Source organism: Petaurus breviceps, unplaced genomic scaffold (genome assembly GCF_028583685.1).
Source record: "Petaurus breviceps papuanus isolate PSGF00001 unplaced genomic scaffold, PetGlider_PUasm1.0 91133, whole genome shotgun sequence".
In the NCBI taxonomy this organism is placed as follows: domain Eukaryota; kingdom Metazoa; phylum Chordata; class Mammalia; order Diprotodontia; family Petauridae; genus Petaurus; species Petaurus breviceps.
The window spans coordinates 63,657,735-63,677,492 of record NW_027187419.1 but is presented as its reverse complement, the minus strand read 5'-3'; the positions used below and the strand labels follow the sequence as shown (position 1 = coordinate 63,677,492).

The 19,758-nt window shown below is 39.5% G+C and overlaps 1 protein-coding gene and 1 long non-coding RNA gene across 4 annotated transcripts in view; one reads left to right on the top strand and one right to left on the bottom strand.

The window, feature by feature from the left end:
* The window catches only part of MTUS2 (microtubule associated scaffold protein 2), a 732,715-nt gene that overhangs the window by 104,299 nt on the left and 608,658 nt on the right, over positions 1–19,758 (bottom strand). Inside the window, exon 1 of one of the 3 annotated variants that reach the window (XM_069080725.1) lies at positions 15,681–16,568. The exons of 1 other annotated variant lie outside the window; for it this stretch is intronic. In XM_069080725.1, coding sequence (XP_068936826.1) covers positions 15,681–15,734 — 54 coding nt within the window. In that variant the 5' untranslated portion in view covers positions 15,735–16,568. Of the gene's footprint in view, positions 1–14,705; positions 14,917–15,680; positions 16,569–19,758 lie in introns of those variants that run through there. One more of the 3 variants, XM_069080724.1, reaches the window with a different exon arrangement.
* LOC138155471 (uncharacterized) overlaps positions 14,711–19,758 on the top strand; it is a 50,066-nt gene continuing 45,018 nt past the window's right edge. The window contains exon 1 of the long non-coding RNA XR_011166837.1: positions 14,711–14,812. This is a non-coding gene — a long non-coding RNA (uncharacterized lncRNA). The remainder of the gene's footprint in view (positions 14,813–19,758) is intronic.

Below are 19,758 nucleotides of genomic sequence, written 5' to 3'. Positions count from 1 at the left end.
ATAATCTTCAAGTTAGAAGGGACCTCTAAGGTCACTTGGTTCAACTCCTAGCAGATGCTGTATAGTCTCTTTTATAATATCTCCTTCCCTAGCCCCCACAAAGTGTCATCTCTATTTAAATATTTCCAGTTTCAAGGAACTAATTATCTCATAAAACAGCTCCAAATGTTAGGAAATTCTTCCATATTTAGCTGAAATATGCCTCCCTGTACATTCCACTCATTTATCCTACACTTCTCTCTTCTGGGACCCTCTCAAAAAAAAGACAAAGAAATCTTATCCTTCTTCCATATGTCAGCCTTTAAATTTTCGGACAACCGTGATCATCACCCACTACTCCACTATCTTTTCTTTTTCTAGGCTAAATTTCCAGAGCTCCTTCAACCTGCAAATGACATAATTTTAAGTCCTCTTACACCATCCTGGTCTCTAACATCTGGACACACTCAGTCCAGAGGTATCCAGATTAGAATGGAGTCTTTGGCATTGTGGGAATACTGTTTCTTAGACAGTCAAGAGGGCCAATATAAAGCAGCAGAAGTGTCACTTACAGTCCTAAAAGACTGGTACAATGTCATTCTAAAAAGTTATGTATATAATGCTTAAGGGAGTATCCATCCCCACTCTTCCCCCCCTTAAAAGTATCCTACGTGGAGAATATTTCAGAGAATACTGATTCTTAGAATTACTGAATTGTGAGGGTATATTGCTCTTCATATTAGCTCAGCAGAGTTCAGGAGGAGATTTGTAAAGTACTTATGTTCTGTAGGTATCTATCTACATGGCAATTCTCAGCAACAGAATTTCTGCAGTTGACTGCCTTTGTCACCATTCTATCTCATTCTCAAGATGTAAGATGGATCAGGTCTATAGGATTCAGACACTATGCTGAAATCTAGTATTTTTCCTTCACTATTTGGGAAGGCAGCCTTTAATCTTTTTCAGCTGTAAGAGATTGGCATGCTCCAGTGTCAGCTAATCTTTCCATTAACCTTCAAGTACCTCAGATGTTTTGCCAGCTTACAAGGCCCTGACATGTCCTATTATTTCAAGGGGATTTGCTAACGGAATGTTATCTTTCAGATGGTTGGCAATTCTCACGGAATTCAATTGGATGTGAAAAATACTTGCCTTTCTTGGCCTCATCAATAGTACGATTCATTTGAGTATCATATGAGTCTTTTCCCAAAGTCAAAGATCAGGGGATAGCCAGCCTTTTAACAATATGTTCTAACTGACTTAATTTGAACTTATTTCCTTCCCACTGAGTCTAGGAACCCCATGAAACCAGTGAAATAAAATGACCACTAAATAGTTTCTGGTAGCATTCATTCTAAGTCTTCTTATTCTTTCCCCCTCGACCTTCCTCCCTCTCCCCTCCCTATATTTTATTTTTGTTCATGAAGATTAATTTTTTACTTTTTGATTTGAAAATCCAAATACATTGAGACATAGCAAGGCATAGTGGATTAAAAAGCATTGGACTGAGTCAGTAAGACCTCAGTTCAAATTTATTTAAGCCAATTATTCCCCTCCACCTTCTCAACACTACCTTTCCCTCTTCCAAATTTTTATATTATTACTTTGGGTACCTCAAACTCCTAATCATCAAGGATCAAAAGCCAATTGTTATTCTCAAGTTATCACTCTCACTAACCCTTGTATTCAATCAGTGATAAATTCAGGGCATTTCTCCCATAGGAACTTCTCTTATTTATGTCCACTTCTCTTTATTAACACTACAACAACCTTTTCAAATACCTCATTGCCTCACATGGGCTACTCCAATGGCCTGCTGGTTGATCTCTCTATATTGGTCCCTCCTATTCTCCCAGATCCAATTGATTCTCCATTTGATTGTCAGGTTGATATTTTTAAACAAGTCTGACCTATTCAAGAATTCCAGTGGCTCCCTGTTTCCTCCAAGATCAAATACTAAATCTCCTGCTTGGCTTTCAAAACCCTTCATAACCTAGCCTCTTCTACTCTTATAGCCATCTCACACCTTACACCCTTCCATGTATTTTGTGATCTAGTTACAATGACCTCCTTGCAGGTCCTAGCACAGAATACTTAATTTTCTGACTCTAGGCATTTTTGTTGGCTGTTCCCAGGGCTTGGATATTTTCCCTCTTCATCTTGGCCAAGTAGCTTCCTTGGCTTCCTTCGAGTCTCAGATAAAATATCACCTTCTGTACTTTCCGAAGATATGATGATATACTTGGAAAATCCTATTTATGCTTCTCTTGGGTCTTGATATTGGAGGTCAAATTTTTGGTTTAGTCTTCTCCTTATGAAAGCTTGAAATCCTTCTATTTCATCAAATGAGCACTTTTTCCCTTGATGTATTATGCTTTATTTTGCTGGGTAAATGATTCTTCTTGTAGTCCTAGCTCCTTTGTCCTCTGGAATATCATGTTCCATGACCTCTGATCCTTTAATGTTGTAGCTGCCAGGTCCTGTGTGATTCTGATTATAACTCCCTGATATCTGAATTGTTTCTTTCTGGCCACTTGTAGTACTTTTTTCCTTGACCTGATAGTTCTGAAATGTGGCTATAATGTTCCTTGGAGTTTTTATTTTGGGATCTCTTTCCTGAGGTGATTGGTAGATTCTTTCAATGCCTATTTTGTCCTCTGGTTCCAGAATATCAGGGTGATTTTCCTTGATAATTTTTTGGCAGATGCTGTACAGATCCTTCTTTTGATTGTGGCTTTCAGGTAGTCCAATGATTCTAATATTGCCTCTTCTGGATCTATTTTCCAGGTCAGCTGTTTTTTCCATGAGATATTTTACATTTTCTTCCATTTTTTTTCATTCTTTTGAATTTGTTTCATTGACTCATGATGTCTCACAGTCATTTGCTTCTACTTGCCCAATTCTAACATTTTTTTTGGAGGGGGAAGAATGGCAATTGGGGTTAAATGACTTGCCCAAGGTCACATGGCTGGTAAGTGTGTCAAGTGTCTGAGGCCGTATTTGAACTCAGGACCTCCTGACTCTAGGGCCAGTGCTCTATTCACTACGCCACCTAGCCGTCCCCCAATTCTAACTTTTAAGGTATTGTTTTCTTCAATTATCTTTTGTACATTCTTTTCCATTTGACCAATTAAATTCTTTAAGGAGCTGTTTTCTTCAGTGGATTTTTGTATCTCCTTTTTCATTTGGTCAATTCTACTTTTTAAGCTGTTTTTCAGACAACTCTTTTTTTTAAACTTTAATTTATTAATTTGTTTGTTTCCTTTTAGTTTACAGGATTTAATTCCACAATTCCTTGAATTTCACATTTTGTCCCCCTCCCTCCCCTCCCCCCCATGGTGGCTTATTATCAAGTATAGGATCTGTAAATACTTTCACATTATACAATGTTCAGGTTATAAGGATGGATTGTACCAGCTGGAATGAAAAATGGTAAAGAGGAAATAAAATCAAATAAGAGAACGAAAAAGATCAGGTATTTTGCTTCCACCTGGATATAAATTTAGTTCTTTCTCTGGATGCACGTTTTTCTCTCCATCATGCGTCTTTTGGGATTGACTTATATCCCTGCATTGTTGAGAAGAGTCCAGGCTATCAAAGTTGGTCATCACACATATGTTGTGTCTGTAATTGTGTACAAATTCCTCCTGGTTCTACTCTTCTCACTCAGCATCAGTTCTTTTAAGCCTCTCCAGGTAAAAATGAAGACTGCCTGCTCCCCGTTTCTTATGGCGCAATAGTATTCCATAACATGCATATACCACAACTTGTTCAGCCATTCCCCAATTGATGGGCACCCCCTTAATTTCCAATTCTTTGCCACAACAAAAAGAGCTGCTATAAACATTTTTGTACATATGGGTCTTTCTCCCATTTCTATAATCTCTTTGGGATATAACCCTAGGAGTGGTATTGCTGGATCAAAGGGTATGAAAGTATTTATAGCCCTTTGGGCATAATTCCAGATTGCTCTCCAGAAAGGCTGGATCAGTTCACAACTCCACCAACAATGCATTAGTGTTCCAGTTTGCCCACATCCTCTCCAGCATTTGTCATTTTCCTGTTTTGTCATCTTAGCCAATCTGACTGGTGAGATGTGGTACCTCAGAGTTGTTTTGATTTGCATTTCTCTAATCAATAGTGAATTAGAGCATTTCTTCATGTGCTTATAGATAGCTTTAATTTCTTTCTCTGAAAACTGCCTGTTCATATCCTTTGACCATTTATCAATTGGGGAATGACTTGTATTCTTATACGTTTGACTCAATTCTCTGTATATTTTAGAGATGAGTCCTTTGTCAGAGACATAGGTTGTAAAGATTCTTTCCCAATTTCCCACCTCCCTCTTAATCTTGGTTACATTGGCTTTATTTGTACAGAAACTTTTCAATTTCATGTAGTCAAAATTATCCATTTTACATTTTATAATGTTCTCTAATTCCTGTTTTGTCATAAAGTCATTCCCTCTCCACAAGTCTGATAGGTAAACTATTCCTTGTTTTAGCAGACTGCTTACAGTATCAACCTTTATACCTAGATCGTGAACCCATTTAGACTTGATTTTGGTACATGGTGTTAGATAATGGTCTATGTCCAGTTTCTGCCATACTATATTCCAGTTTTCCCAGCAATTTTTGTCAAACAGTGAGTTCTTATCCCAAAAACCAGGGTCTGGGGGTTTATCAAACAATACATTACTGTAGTCGTTGACTTCTGAATCTCGTGTGCCTAATCTATTCCATTGATCCACTTCTCTATTTCTAAGCCAGTACCAGGTAGTTTTGATGACTGCTGCTTTATAGTACAGATTGAAATCTGGTAAAGCTAGTCCACCTTCCCTAGCATTTTTTTTTCATTAATTCCCTTGATATTCTGGACCGTTTATTCTTCCAGATGAATTTTGTTACTATTTTTTTCTAACTCTATAAAGTAGTATTTTGGTAAATTAATTGGTATGGCACTAAATATATAATTTAATTTAGGTAAAATTGTCATTTTTATTATATTAGCTCGACCCAGCCATGAGCAATTGATATTTTTCCAATTAGTTAGATCTGACTTTATTTGTGTGAAAAGTATTTTGTAGTTATGATCATACAGGTCCTGGGTTTGTTTTGGCAGGTAGATTCCCAAATATTTTATAATGTCTACAGTAACTTTAAATGGGATTTCTCTTTCTACTTCTTGCTGTTGAATTTCACTGGAGATATATAGGAATGCCAGACAACTCTTTTTTTTAAAAATTCTCTTGCATCCCTCTCATTAGTTTTCCCCATTTTCTTTTAGCTCTTTTATATGATCCCTGCCCCTCCCCCCCCCATCCAATATGATTCTTAAGCTCCTTTTTTATCTCCTCCATGAGCTTTTTCTGGGCTTGCGACCACTTCCCATTTTCCTCTGGGGATTTGCCCACAGAGGTTTTGACACTGCTGCTGTCCTCTTCTGAGTTTGTGTCTTGTTCTTCCCTGTCACCGTAATAACTTTTTATTGTCAAAGTCTTTTTTGATTATTTTCTGCTCATCCTCTTTTTGTTGTTGTTGCTGACCTTTTTTCCTTCTTTTAACTTTGAGCTCTGCTCCCAGGGTAGCAGGGGCACTGTCTCAGGCCTTTTGTGCAGGTGGCTGCAGGCCCTGGCTCTTTATCTGGTGCTGCACTGATGTTACCCTGAGAATCAAGGGAGGCCCTCATGTCTGGTGCTGTGCTGGGGCATGGGGTGGGAGGTTGGCTAGTCCTACTGGAGGCCATAGGGGTGACCTGGTGTTGAGGTTCTCGTGGTGGTATCTGGCATGGGCTGAGGTCCAGTGAAACGTTTCTGCATTTCCCCATGGCTTCACTGAAGCATTTAGTGGTTTGGCCTCTGAAGGCTGCCTGTTTGCCAAGGGTTATGCTGAAGCTGGAGAGCCAGTGCTGGATAGTGGCAGCCTGTTTGCTTTGGCACACAAAGGTTTGACATCTACCTGTTTGCCTGGAGCTGTGCTAAAGCACCTGGAGGTTTGGATACCATAAACTGCCTGTTTACCTGGGGCTATGCTGAAGAATGGCAGGGCCAGTACTCACTGGCAGCTACTTATTTGTTTAGGAACCTGTAGGGTTGGCATCTTCCTGTTTTCCTGGGGCTACACTGAAGCATGTGGTGGTAGGTGAAGCTGTAGTCTTCCAGTTCTCTGGCTATGCTAAGGCATTTGGGGGATCCTGGTGGGGCTCAGGATGTCCCACTAGTTTACTGAAGTGGGGCTTGTTTGGACACTTCCCATCCTGGGCTATGCTCCCCTTTCACCCTACTGAGACAGATCTTTCTTGCTGATTATCCAAGTTTCTTGGATTAAAATATTGTTCCACCTTGTCTTTTTTGCTGGTTCTGCTGTCTCAGGATTTGTTTGGGGCTCTATTTTATGATAATTTGGAGGTGAGTAAGGGTCACAGCAGCTGACTGGTTACTCTACCATTTTGGCTCCTGGATGTCTCCCCTCCCTATTTCTTAGACCTAGCAGTGGTACACTGATGGAGCCAATCCTGACTAAAGATGCTAATGACTCCAACCTAATCCAGTTTTACTTTTAGTCTAGGGAGCCTCCAATGTTAAACACACACATGTGCGCGCGCACACACGCACACGCGCACACACACACACACACACACACACCCATTCATATTCACACATATCCCAAAACTCAAAATACAATGAAGAAAAGAAGGAATGAAGAAACTAAGCCCTAAGGAGACCAGCCCAAAGACTGGAATCCTTTTCTAGAGCTCTTTGTAAGATCAGGAAGATAGGATGAAAAGAGCCTAGCATACTATCTCAAGTCAAAGAAGCAAGTCACAAATGAAGTCTAGAGAACTATGACCCTGGAAAAATCAATAAGGTTCCATTTTCTATCCAGGAAAACTCCAAACACACCTCAGTGGTCAAGGACTGTGCCACTTTACCAGAAGCCCAAGGTACCTTCAACCTTGCTCCCTTGCCCTGGGCAGATGGATGCAGGTTAGGAGCTGACAAGTCAATAAAAAAATTTTTTTTCTGCATATTTCACACAATTTCCTATCGCCATATACTGAAATGAATAAAAGACCTAACTCTTCAGGATGCACGGTAACAGTGCCTTTTATGACGACCACATCTGTTTTCAGTATTAACACTAGCACTGACTTGCTTCATATTCTGGAGATCTACAGAAGAATCCCTTGGGATGGGGAGCTGACCTTTTGCCTTTCGATTCACTTTTTATTGGGCTTTGGGGCGATGGAAGTACTGTGCCTTTCTTGCCTTAATCAATAACTTCATTATTTCTTTCCCTTGTAATTATACGTGAGCAACCCTGTTTTCCACAAAAGTATAAGCTTTTCCTTTGCTGAAATGAAATCAAACCCAATCTAGCCGAATGTGAAACCACATTTCACACTGAATTTTTTCCCAGCATTATTTTAACTTCTATTGTGTGAAATTGCATGAAGACAAAGCTTACTGCTACAGCACTAACAGTTGCTGTATACAGTTTCAGAGCACGAGACTATTTAAAAAATGTCTGGGGAGATACGCTGGTTAGTTATGAAAAATTACAACTAACTAAGACATAGACCTAAGAATGGACTGCCATTTGCACCAAGGAACAATTGGTAAATTCATCTCTTATTCAAGTTCAGAGAAATAAATCCGAAGTCAATTTCTGCTTTCTACCTGCTTCCCATCTCTCTCCCTACCTAAATAAAGCTTAGTTTTCTTACTGTTTTCCTCACTCTTCTGTTCAAGAACCCACAATAGTTCCCTAGTTTTAATATCTCAAGTATAAATAGTACTGCCTAACTTTCTTAAGACCTCATAATCTTTTCCTCTCTTCTAATTTTGTTTTTATTTTTCATGAAAAAAATGTTTTAAAAATTAATCTGTCCCTCTCACTACCCACTTCCCTGCCAATGAGCAAATTAAAAAAAAAATTTTTCCCTCCAAAAAACCAAATCCCTTAATACATAGCTACATGATCTGGTGAAAAAAATTCCCTCATCAATCACACCCAAAATATTATATCTCCTTCCACATTTTAAGTTCATCACCCTTCTGTCAGGAGGTGAGAGACATATATTTTTTTAAATGATTTATTTTTTATTTAATGAAAATCTGCCTTTTCCACCTCTTTCCTGTCCTCCTCCCTCTCCCTGTCTCCACTGACAAAGAAAGAAAAACAAAACTCTTGTAATCAATATGTATAATAAAGTATAACAAATTCCTGCATTGGCCATATCCACAAAAATAAATGTCTGAGTCTGCTCTCTGAGTCCATCACCACTCTGTGGTGTGGGGATGGGGGACGATGGAGGTGGGGTTGGGAACCCATACTTTATTCCTTCAATCCCTAACTAATCTTATATCTAACCACTCCTCATAGATCTAGTTCAAACCTTTTATTCTTCCAATGAAGAAATTGAGGAATGAAAACTAGACAAAGATTCCAAATATCTGGTTTCAAGTCCAGGCTCCACCACTTCCCAGCTGTGTAACCTTTGGCTACAGTGTCCTCATTTCTAAAATGAAAAGTTGGGCCCAGATGATCTTTAGGGTTGCCTCCCGCTTTAATGTACATCAGAGGTGTCAGATATACCACCTGCTGCAGGCTAAAGGCATCCTGAACTCAATTAAGTTATAATTGGGAAATATTTTAACAAAATGAATAAAAATACAATAAAACAGATAATATTACATTTTAAAACTAAGTCGTTTGGCAGGATCCTTATGCATGGGTTAGGAGTTCTGTGTCTCTTTGAGTCTGACACAAATGGTCTACAGAATCCTTTCTACCTGAGTAAATTCCCTTCCTTCTTTGAGACCCAGATCAGGTCTCCTTTTCACCAGTAGGATTTCTTCTCCCACTACTCAAGCCCATATTGATTTCTCTCTCACCAGACTTCTGCAATATTACCTGTTCTGGTTTTATTGCTGACTGTTTAATGCATCTTAGTATCATTTTAGCGATTAGATTCCATTCCTTGAAAGCAAGAGCAAAATCTTATTCATGTTCCCCTCGGTAGCTAATACCGTGCTAGACACAGAATATGTCCTCAATAAATACTTGTTGAGACCCATCATCATTTCTATCAGGAAGGAAGGAAACAAACATTTATTAAGTGCCTACTTAACGTTTGACAAGTATTGATCTTTACAACAATCCTGGATGGTGGGTGCTATTATTATTTTTGGTTGTTCAGTTGTTTCAGTCATGTCTGACTCTTTATGACTCCATTTGGGGTTTTCTTACATTTAACAGTATTTCATTTTTTTCCCAATTACATGTTTATTTGGTTTTGGTTTTTGATTTTTGCTTTTTTGGCAGGGCAATTGGGGGTAAACGACTTGCCCAAATTCACATAGCTAATAAGTGTTAACGGTCTGAATCCGGATTTGAACTCAGGTCCTCCTGACTCCAGGGATGGGGCTCTATTCACTGCACCACCTAGCTGTCTTAATTACATGTATTTCTAATTTCAACACTGATTTTTTAAAAGATTTTTGAGTTCCAAAATTTTCTTCCTCTATCTCTCTTCTCTCCACATCCCAGGATGGCAAGCAATCTGATATAGGTTATACATATGCAGTTATATAGAACATATTTCCACAACATTTGGGGTTTTCTTGGCAAAGACACTGGAATGATTTGCCATTTCCTTTTCCAGCTAGTTTTACAGATGAGGAAACTGAGGCAAAGTTAAGTGACTTACCCAAGGTCACATAGTTCTGAGGTAAAATTTGAACTAAGGAAGATGAGTCTTCCTGACTTTAAGCCTGGCACTCTCTCTCTCCTCTGCACCATCTAACTGCTTACATTATTACTTTGTAGTTGAGAAAACTGGGGAAGACAGAGGTTATATAGCTTGCCCAAAGTCACATCATCAGTTAAGTGTTTGAGTTAGAATTTGAATTCAGGTCTTCCTGACTCTAGGCCCAGCACTTCGTGTACTATTAGCACCACCTAGCCACCTCAAGTGAAAGTAGGGGAAATGAATCAGTTTGGGCAGCAAGTCCCCTAAAGACAATTTGCTTTTCTTGAAGTTGTTTTTCAAAGTAATCTTCTCCAAATGCATTATGTTTCTAATCTAATACAGTTCTAACCAAATATTATTTTTTTAAATACATGCATTTCTGAAATTATTTTCTACCTACGTGAAGTTAAAGGTATTTCTTTTTTGGCTTGACTCAAGTCCCCTATCATAAAAGTCTTTATCATGTTATAGAAGTGACTATGGATTTTTAAAAAAACTTTTCAGAAGTTCCAGGATACCAACTGATTTTTATTGACTTTTATTTTCTGGAGGTAGTCGGGGTTAAGTGACTTGCCTAGAGTCATATGGCTAGTAAGTATTTGAGGCTGGACTTAAACCCAGGATCCTTCTGACTTCAGGGTAATCCACTGTGCCACCTAGCTTCTGCAGGACCATGGATTTTCAAAGGCAATGCCAGTAGAATATAAATTCTGGTGGGCCCTTTCAGGCTTGAAAGGCTTAGAATACAAAAAAAGCCTATGTTGGTCTCTTAGCTAGGACAAAGCTTACCAAGTTCAGAGAACTTCCTCACCAAGTTTGGCTCCAGAGTGACTTTTAGCCCGAGAAACTTCCTAAGACCATCCACTAAATTGTAGACAGGGTGTCCTGAAGCCAGCTTGAACCAGCTCTAGAGCTGATGGTTAAATTTTTAGTGTCAGCATTTATACCTCAGAAATTTGGTTGCTGTTTCAGTTATTTTCCATTGTGTCTGACTCTTTATGACCCCGTTTGGGGTTTTCTTAAATTTAACAGCATTTTACCCCCAATTGCATGTATCTGTAATTTCAACATTCATTTTTTGAAAGATTTTGAGTTCCAAAACCTACAAATCAGGGCTTGATTTTCTTTTTGTTTTATTGACTGTTTAGACTTAAGAAAGTGACTGAGAAATGCTAATAACGTAGATTAAATTAAAAAATGTACCAGTGTACATTTTTCAGAAAGCCAGTTGTTAAACATACCAGCATACCTCTGGTTGTACAGGGATTGTGATCTGCACAAAAGAGGGAGCACCCACACTGACAAAAATTATAGATCCTGAAAGTGCTGTGCTATTGGTTAGAGCTATCAGAAGCATCTTAGGCTTTGCATTTATTGTCAGTCTCTTCTCAAAAACAGATATTTATTGATAACTTTTATTTTTATATCATCTACATTGCCCCCTTCCCACTCCCAGATAGTCATTACCCCAAACAAAGAATGGTCAGGCTCTTTCAAAGGGTTATTGAAGCTGGGGTAGCTGGTTGCTATGTCTGGTTACTAGGCTGAAGATTTTTATTGGGTTATTAAAAAAAACAACCTAGCCTCTACAGTTTCTGGTTGGTCAAGATCTGTACAGCAGAACTTGTAAAAAGTGGATGGTTGATTTTAAATATCCTTCATCTGGATTTATATGAAAATAAATGTTTTAGGAGACATGATCCATTTTAAAAGCAGACTGCAGTATTTATTCATGGTGTATTCAAAGCTAAAGAAAATCAACCATTAATGCTATCAACCTTATAAGTATCCACTTGTCTGGTACCACTGGATTTATGAAGGTTCAGTTATCCCAAAGAATATTGCTTTTGTCTGTTTGACTGTGTGTATAGAATGTCCCCTCCCCAAAGGTCTTAGAGGAAGGTAATCTTGGAAATAGTACTTGATAAGTCAGCATGATTCAACTTACCTTGGGGCTGTCTCTTTTTTTTTTTTTTTTAAAGCAATTGGGGTTAAGTAACTTGCTCAAGGTTACACGGCTAGTTATTTCTGGGTATGGTGCTAAGTATCTGAGCCTGGATTCGATCCCAGGTCATCCCGACTCTGGGGCCGGTGGGTGCTCTTACTCACTGTGCCACCTGGCTGCCCCTTGGGGCTGTCTTTTATGTTTCAGATTTAAAGCTGTAGTTTTTTATACTTTTTCTCAGTCATGAACATAACTTTGTTACACATAGATACTCTTAGGTGAGGGGCCTATGCAAGAAAACAGCTCCAGGTTAGCTAAATACCTGGATTCTGTTAATTTACAGAATAAGCACCCAGGCCCTCAGGTTCTGAGTTTAATTGTGTGGGTGTTATCATGTGAAGGGCCCTAGACTGGAAGCCAGGGAGCCTGGGTTCTAATCCCAGCTCAGACACTAATTCATTGTGTGACCTTAAACAAATAATATAACCACTTTGGGCTTCAGTTACCTTCTTTGTAAAACGGTGGGATCAGATCATCATCACAAGGGTTGACATTTAGAGAGCTTTTTAACGCTGGCACAGCTCTTTCTGCATACTATCTCATTTGATCTTCACAACAAATATTGAGATAGGAGCTATTATTATGCTCATTATTCTCCATTATCCTCCATTATTCTCTAGCTGAGGAAATGAAGGGTCAAAAGAGTTCAATGATTAGACCTTGGTCACACAGCTAAGTGTTGGAGGCAGCATTAGAACTGAATTCCTCTTGCCTCGAAATCCAGTTTATCCACTGTATCGTGTTACCACAGAGAAGAACCTTAGAGTTCTATTTATATTTAATATAGTTATATAATTATATTTGTATTTAGGTTATATTTTCTCATTTTACAAATAAGAACACTGAGTCCCAAAGAGCTCAAACAGCCTGCTTAAGGTCCCACAGGTAAGAAAGGACAGAGCTGGGATCAGAACCTCAAGTCCTTTGACTTCACTGTACACAGGGAAGGTTTCTTCCCCACTACTGCATTGTAAGTTCCCTGAGATAAGGACTGTATGGTTTTTCATTTTTGTTGAACTACCATGAAGTGAATAATGCTCGTAGCATTTTCTTTTTTTTTCTTTTTTTGTCATTTGGTGATATACCATCAGATGACTTAGACTGAAGAATGTGGTAACTAGACAAGAGTTGTGGTTTTCTCCAGGTTTTAAAACCTTGTTTTATCCCAGAAATTTGGACTGTTAAATTTTTTTTTAAAGCAACTGGGGTTAAGTAACTTGCTCGAGGTTACATGGCCAGTTATTTCTGGGTGTGGTGCTAAGTATCTTAGCCCAGATTCGATCCCCAGGTCATCCTGACACTGGGGCCAGTGCTCTTACTCGCTGAGCCACCTGGCCACCCCTTTTTTTAATTTTTATTTTTTCGTTAATTAAAAAAAATAATTCACAGACTCCCATCTATTTCTTTGGTATAGGGAACTCCTACTGAGAAAATTCTACCTACCAATGCAGATCCATCATGGTTTTTCAAATTAAAGTGTTAAAGAGTTGCCTGGGAATACTAAGAAGCTGACCTGCTCATATTCACACATATGCAACCTGTGTGTGTGTGTGTGTGTGTGTGTCAGAGGCAGGACTTGAACCCAGATCTTTCTAACTCAGAGGTCAGCTCTTTATTGTTTCTGGTAGCCTCTCATCTGTGAGCATCTCTCTCCAAAATCTTTTATGGCAGGTTGTTCAGCTGTTTCATTCATGTCTGACTCTTTGTGACTCCATTTGGAGTTTTCGTGGCAAAGATATTGGAATGGTTTACCATTTCCTTCTCCAGCTAATTTTATATATGAGGAAACTGAGGAAAATAGAATCAAGTGACTTGCCCAGGATCACACAGCTAGTAAATGTCTGAGGTCAGATTTGAACTTAGGTTTTCCTGACTCTAGGACTGGCACTGACTGTGTCACCTAGCGCCCCTTTTTATAGTAGGACCACCACATTATAATTGGGCAAGGAAAAATAAACAACATAAAGTCTACAATAGCAACATAAGCTGACAAACTCAACATTATCTTTGCAGCTACAAAAAGTTTCATGTTAAATTTGAAGTTTAGGAGTTACACCACTATATGGTTAAAGATAAATAAATATATGATTTGAGTCTTCTTTCATCTACAAAATGTTCTCATCTAGTTTCTCCAAACCCAAATTGATTATATGGCAATCCTTTGTATGTCTTTGCGCTTAACCTGGGATAGGAACAAAGAAAAGACAGAGTCCCAGTAAAATAGGTTTTTTTTTTCCTCCCAGGAAATAAAATGGACTGTATTATTATTACAGGGTATTATAATAGAGACCAGTAACTTTATAATATGCACATGCATGTATCAACTCTCACATTTTTAAAACTATAGCTACTATTACAAAGTACCTTTCAGCTCCTGTTACATTGAACATTTTTCTTTAAAATCGTGCTTGGTCACTGCTATGGTGAATTTGGGGACAACTGAGTGCCAATGTTTTCTATTTCCATTAAAGCTAAAAGCACATAAATTCATGTCTACTGTGTATATAAATATTTCATTTCAATAGGCATCATAGCAATAGCCAAACTCATTGAAACTGATGTTAAAAATGGGGCACAGTTATTCTTTACCCTCTAAAGAAAGGCCTAAATGACTATAAAGCTGCCAGTTTAATCATCCTAGGTAGTATGTAGCCATCCTTCAGGTCAAGGTTCACAAGCAGAACTGATCACTAAGATGTTCCCCAGGGACCACATTTTAATGAGTTTTATATTAAGCCATACATTTCCCTTCATCTGGTAACACACCATATACCTCATGCTATCTCACTAAGTAATGTACCCCTGGACCCAAAGGAGACAGCTCCAACTTTTTATCAGCCTATCACACACATCTCAGAGAAACCCAGCAACCTAATAAAATATATTACACAGACAAGCGGTCCTGCCAACATACTTTCTATTAAGGAAATTAAAAGCACATGTTCCTTCTCAACCTGTGCAAACTCACGTGTTTGGGCAAATGTCCAAAGGAAAAAGAAAGAAAAGCTTTGTGCTGGATGTCATACAATCTTCTCATCCGCTCTCTATTGTCAATACCTAGGTAGGATTTTTAAGGTAAGCTTTTTAAACATTGTTACAGTAGCTTTCTCTCCCACATTCTCTGACACACTTCAGTCTCTCTCTCTCTCTCTCTCTCTCTCTCTCTCTCTCTCTCTCTCTCTCTCTCTCTCTCTCTCTCTCTCTCTCTCTCCTCTCTCTCTCTCTCTCTCTTCCTCTCTCCCTTCTCTCTCTCTGTCTCTCCTCTCCCTCCCTCCCTTACTTCTTCTCTCTTGCCTCCCTATCTTTCTATCTCTCTGTCTCTGCCAATCTCTCTATGTCTCTACAGTCTTCATCTTAAGAGTTTCTACCGCTATACAATACAGGGAGAACCTTGGGAAACTTAAGAACAGGAATTTCAAGGCTGGACTAAACTGAGGTTAAACTTGAAATGATCTAGAAATAACGCTCATCTTCTCCCAAGTGTAAGAGTGACCTCAGAAACTCTGAGCTGCAATGACGTAGGGTACCTAAGATACCAGGAAATCCAAGTTAAATCATTCCAAGGATTCAGAGCCGGGTGTGGCCACAGAAACGTTTGGGTGGGTGGGGAGTCCTTTCTGGACAATGCCCACCTCAAACTGCAAGAACCCAGAATTATGCAAGGCACTGCAGTGTGTGTGTTTGTGTGTATGTGTGTCTGTATGTGTGTGTGTGTATGTGTGTATGTAATCTAAGGTTTCCCTGAACACTCCTCACAATTGAGCCGAGTATAAATAAGCAGAGCCTCCCCGGGCTTGGGCTGGCCCACCAACAAAGCAAAGCCGCGCACGCCGGCCAGGGAGGAGCATCAGACTGTTGGTTGCTCGGGGGTTCCCTCTCTGCCCGTTCAAAGCAAAATGCCAAAAAAGAGGGTGGGGGGTGGGGGAGGAGAAAAGCAAAGTACCGTCTTGTCCAGGCACTGAAGGCAGTAGTAAAGCTTGCAGCAGCACTGGCCCATCGCGGCAGGCAGGCTCGCGGCACCCGGCGCACCGGCTCCGTTCAGCTTGCCATCATCAGCCCGGGAGCCCCGAGCCCAGGAGCCGCGAGGCTGTCACCAGTGCGTGGCGCCTGCCGCTGTCTGCTGTCCGCTGCCGCCGCCGCCGCTGCTGCACGGGCTTCCATGGGCTCCCTTATCTCTCCGTGTAACTTCAGGAATTCAGGAGCAGGAGGAAGAGGAAGAGGAGGAGGGAGCCGCCAGCCAGAGCCGGCTGCATACTAGGCTCCGACTGGGGGCGGCAGGGAGGGTCACTTAGCTACTGAGAGCCTTCCAGTGGGGCGGATCAATAGGCGCACAATAACTGGGCATTTACCAATTTCATCACCCTCCAAGCCACCCGCAGCCTCTCGCTGCCGCCAGCGCCGGTGCCTCTGCTGCTAACTGATGGGTACCACCTTGCAATCCTCATCCCTTCTACCGCTATGATGGATACACAACTGTTCACAACAGACAAGCTAGTGAGACGAGAAGTGCACAAAAGAGCATTCTGAAGGGCCTCACTGAAAGACTTAAGGCCAGGCTGGGTTCTGATTCGCCATCCCCACCCAGGGCTTCTGTTGCTCTCAGAAGTAAATATATTTATAAGTGTGATTTATATGATAAGACAACAGGCCTTCCTTGCCTCATCACTCAGCCTGTCAGGGTATCTGTTGCCTACTGGGATCTCTAATTGCTCATTTTCAAATCCGTGTACCATGAACACGTTTTTCCCTGTTTGATGAGACCTTTCTCGCATCTGAAATATAATTATGTGTCTGATTTCCTGGGCAAGAGTTACCCTAGTCATTAAAGTGTCCAGTTGATTAAAATTGTGGTATTTGGAGGTTTCCTTTCTTCCAGGCATATCACAGCATAAAAGCCTTGAGCAATATGATTTTTCGAAGCAATTGGTCGATTTTCATACAGTAGAAAGTCAAAAGAGGAGGGGAGGAGGGAATTACCCTTCAAAGGGGACTTGGTCTTTTAAAACAGGATTCATAAATCTGGAAATGAAAGCTATATCTATTTACAAGACAACCATTTAAGGAAATACTTGCACCTCAGAGGAGAAAACCTGAAAGGTTAGGCTCATTAATAATCCACAGACATGAGCAAACACACCAAATTTTTATGCTGAACACTGACTTTGCCCTACACTATTCTTAGTCAGTGCCTACAGGAATCAGGTGACATAAGTTAATTCTGCCTGGAATTCTCCAAAATACAGACATTCATTAGGAGTTTAGGCTAGTTAGATCTCAGGACTGAGGGAAAAATACCAGGATCTTATCAAAGCCAGTGGGAGGCAACTTGATCTTTTGCTGGGGAGTTTCAAAGAAGAAGCTTAAATCTCCCTTTATCATTCAGGTTGGTGTGTTTTGATTCCTGGCATATTTCTTTCATGAATTTCTAGACAGTATCTGCCATGGAATGAGAGCACAAAGTTCAGAAAGTTTACTAGTAAGAACTGATCATAAGATTCAGGACTGGAAGAGGTCATGAAGCCCAGCCCCCTCTTTTTACAGATAAAGAAGAAGAGAGATTGGTGACTTCCCTGGGGCTGCACAGTAATAAAGAACAGGTCTGGGTTTCTAAGTCAGGTCATCAGATTACAGATATACATACTTTTGATGATATTTCTCAGTATAACAAAGTAGAGAGCATCATGAATGTCCAGGGGTTTAACCCTGCTTAGTAGATCTAAGGCATGTTCATACCCTTTAACACAGCGATATTCACTACTAGATACTAGGACGATACTACAAGGAGGTTATTGATGAAAAGAAAAGATACCACACATACAAAAATATTCATGACAGCATTCTTTGTGGGAAAACTGGAAACAAGTACATGTCCAGTGATTGGGGAATGGCTGAATGGTCATATAAGAATGTAACAGAATATTACTGCATCAATGATAAGTATGTAGAATTTAGAGAAATGTGGGACCTGAGAAAACTTGGTCCAGATCTGTGATTTTATTGATGTCGGCAGGTCTTGTTGAGGAAATTCCCTCTCTCCAAAAAGATAAACAATTCCTCTTAAATTTATGGTTCTACAAAATTCCTTGGAGTCCTCAAGAGGTTAAGTGACTTGCCCATGATCACAGAACTGCTATGTATAAAAGGCAGGATTTGAACTTGGGGTTTTCTGATTTGGAAGCCCAGCCCTCTGTCCACTGTATCATGATACCTCTTAAAGGAAGACAGCAGAGTCAAAAGAAGCATATACACAATGGCTTTAATGAAGCAAATAAAGACACCCTGAAGTGACAACAAAGACAAGTGACGATGTTGGCATCATGCCATCAAAATGGGAGCACACATTCTGTAACAATTAGTAAACTGTACTATCAATTGCAATGTGATGGTTAGGCAGTTTTGCTCTGCTGTTTTCCGGGAGTGTAGTTTATAAGGGGTTTGTTTCTATGTAAAAGAAAAGCATCAATAAATTAAAATAAACTGATGGAATAGGTTTAGATGATATCTAAGGCCCTTGCTGCCTGAAGAAAAAAAAAAGAGTCTGGATAAGTAATTAATCTGATGGAAGTAGCTTCTTATGGTTAATAACTGAAGTCTGGCTGTTGTCCATAGAGAAAAAGGAAAAAGGAATATGTGACTTGGTTCTTACTGTTTCCTTTATAATCTCAAATTAATTTAAGGGACATTTTTGTCAAGATTAGAACTCTTAATACATGAAAGCTTCTCTGGTATGATAATCTTAATCTTATGAAATTTGGAAGCACGCTGGTGGAAATGAAAACATTCTCACACACACACATACAAGTTTTCACAGGGATCAGCATGAGATATAGGAACATGATGACCACTTAAGTGTTCTAAGAATATTTGTGTGAACTGATCTAACCATTCTGGAGAGTAATTTGGAACTATGCCCAAAGGGTTATAAAACTATGCATACCCTTTGACCCAGCAATACCACTTCTTGGTCTGTATCCCAAAGAGGTCATAAAAACTGGAAAAGGACCCACATGTACAAAAATATTTATAGCAGCTCTTTTTGTGATGGCAAAGAATTGGAAATTGAGGGGATGTCCATCAACTGGAGAATGACTGAACAAGTTGTGGTATATGAATGTAATGAAATACTGCTGTTCCATAAGAAATGATAAGCAGGTGGATTTCAGAAAAACCTGGACTTACATGAACTGATGCTAAGTGAGCAGAACCAGGAAAATACTGTACAGAATAACAACAACATTGTGCAATGACCAACTTTGACAGACAGTTCTTCTCAGTAACCTAAAACAATTCCAAAAGACTAAAGATGGAAAATGCTATCCACATCCAGAGAAAGAACTATTGGAATCTGAATGCAGATCAAAGCACACTATTTTCTCACTTTCTCCCCTTTCTTGTGGTCTTTCCTTTTATTTCTGATTTTTCTTTATAATATGACTAATGTGAAAATATGTTTAATATCCTTGTACATGTATAGCCTATATCAGATTATATGCCATATTGGGGAGGATGGCGTGGAGGGAGGGGGAAAAAGAATTCAAAATCTTATAAAAGTGAATGTTGAAAACTAAGAAAAAGTAAATTAAAAAAATAAAAACGGAACAACAAAATAGGAATATTTGTGCTTTTATAGTGGAGAGGAAGATGGGGGAGGTAGGCAGGAATATTTGATCCTTACTCTAATCGGAACTGGCTCAAAGAGGGAATGACATGCACACTCAGGAAAGTAGGAAGGGAGGGGGATAAGAGAAGGCGAGGGGGATGATGGAGCAGAGGGTAGATTGGGGAAGATGAGAGACAAAAGCAAAACACTTTTGAGGATGGAAAGGGTAAAAGGAAAAAGAGAGTAGGATAAATATGGGAAAAATAGGATGGAAAGAAATACACAATTAAGAATCATAACTATGAAAAAAATTTTAAAGCAAGTATCTCTGATAAAGACCTAATTTCTCAAATATATAGAGAACCGAGTCAAATTTATAAAAATAAGAGCCATCCTCCAATTGATAAATGGTCAAAGGATA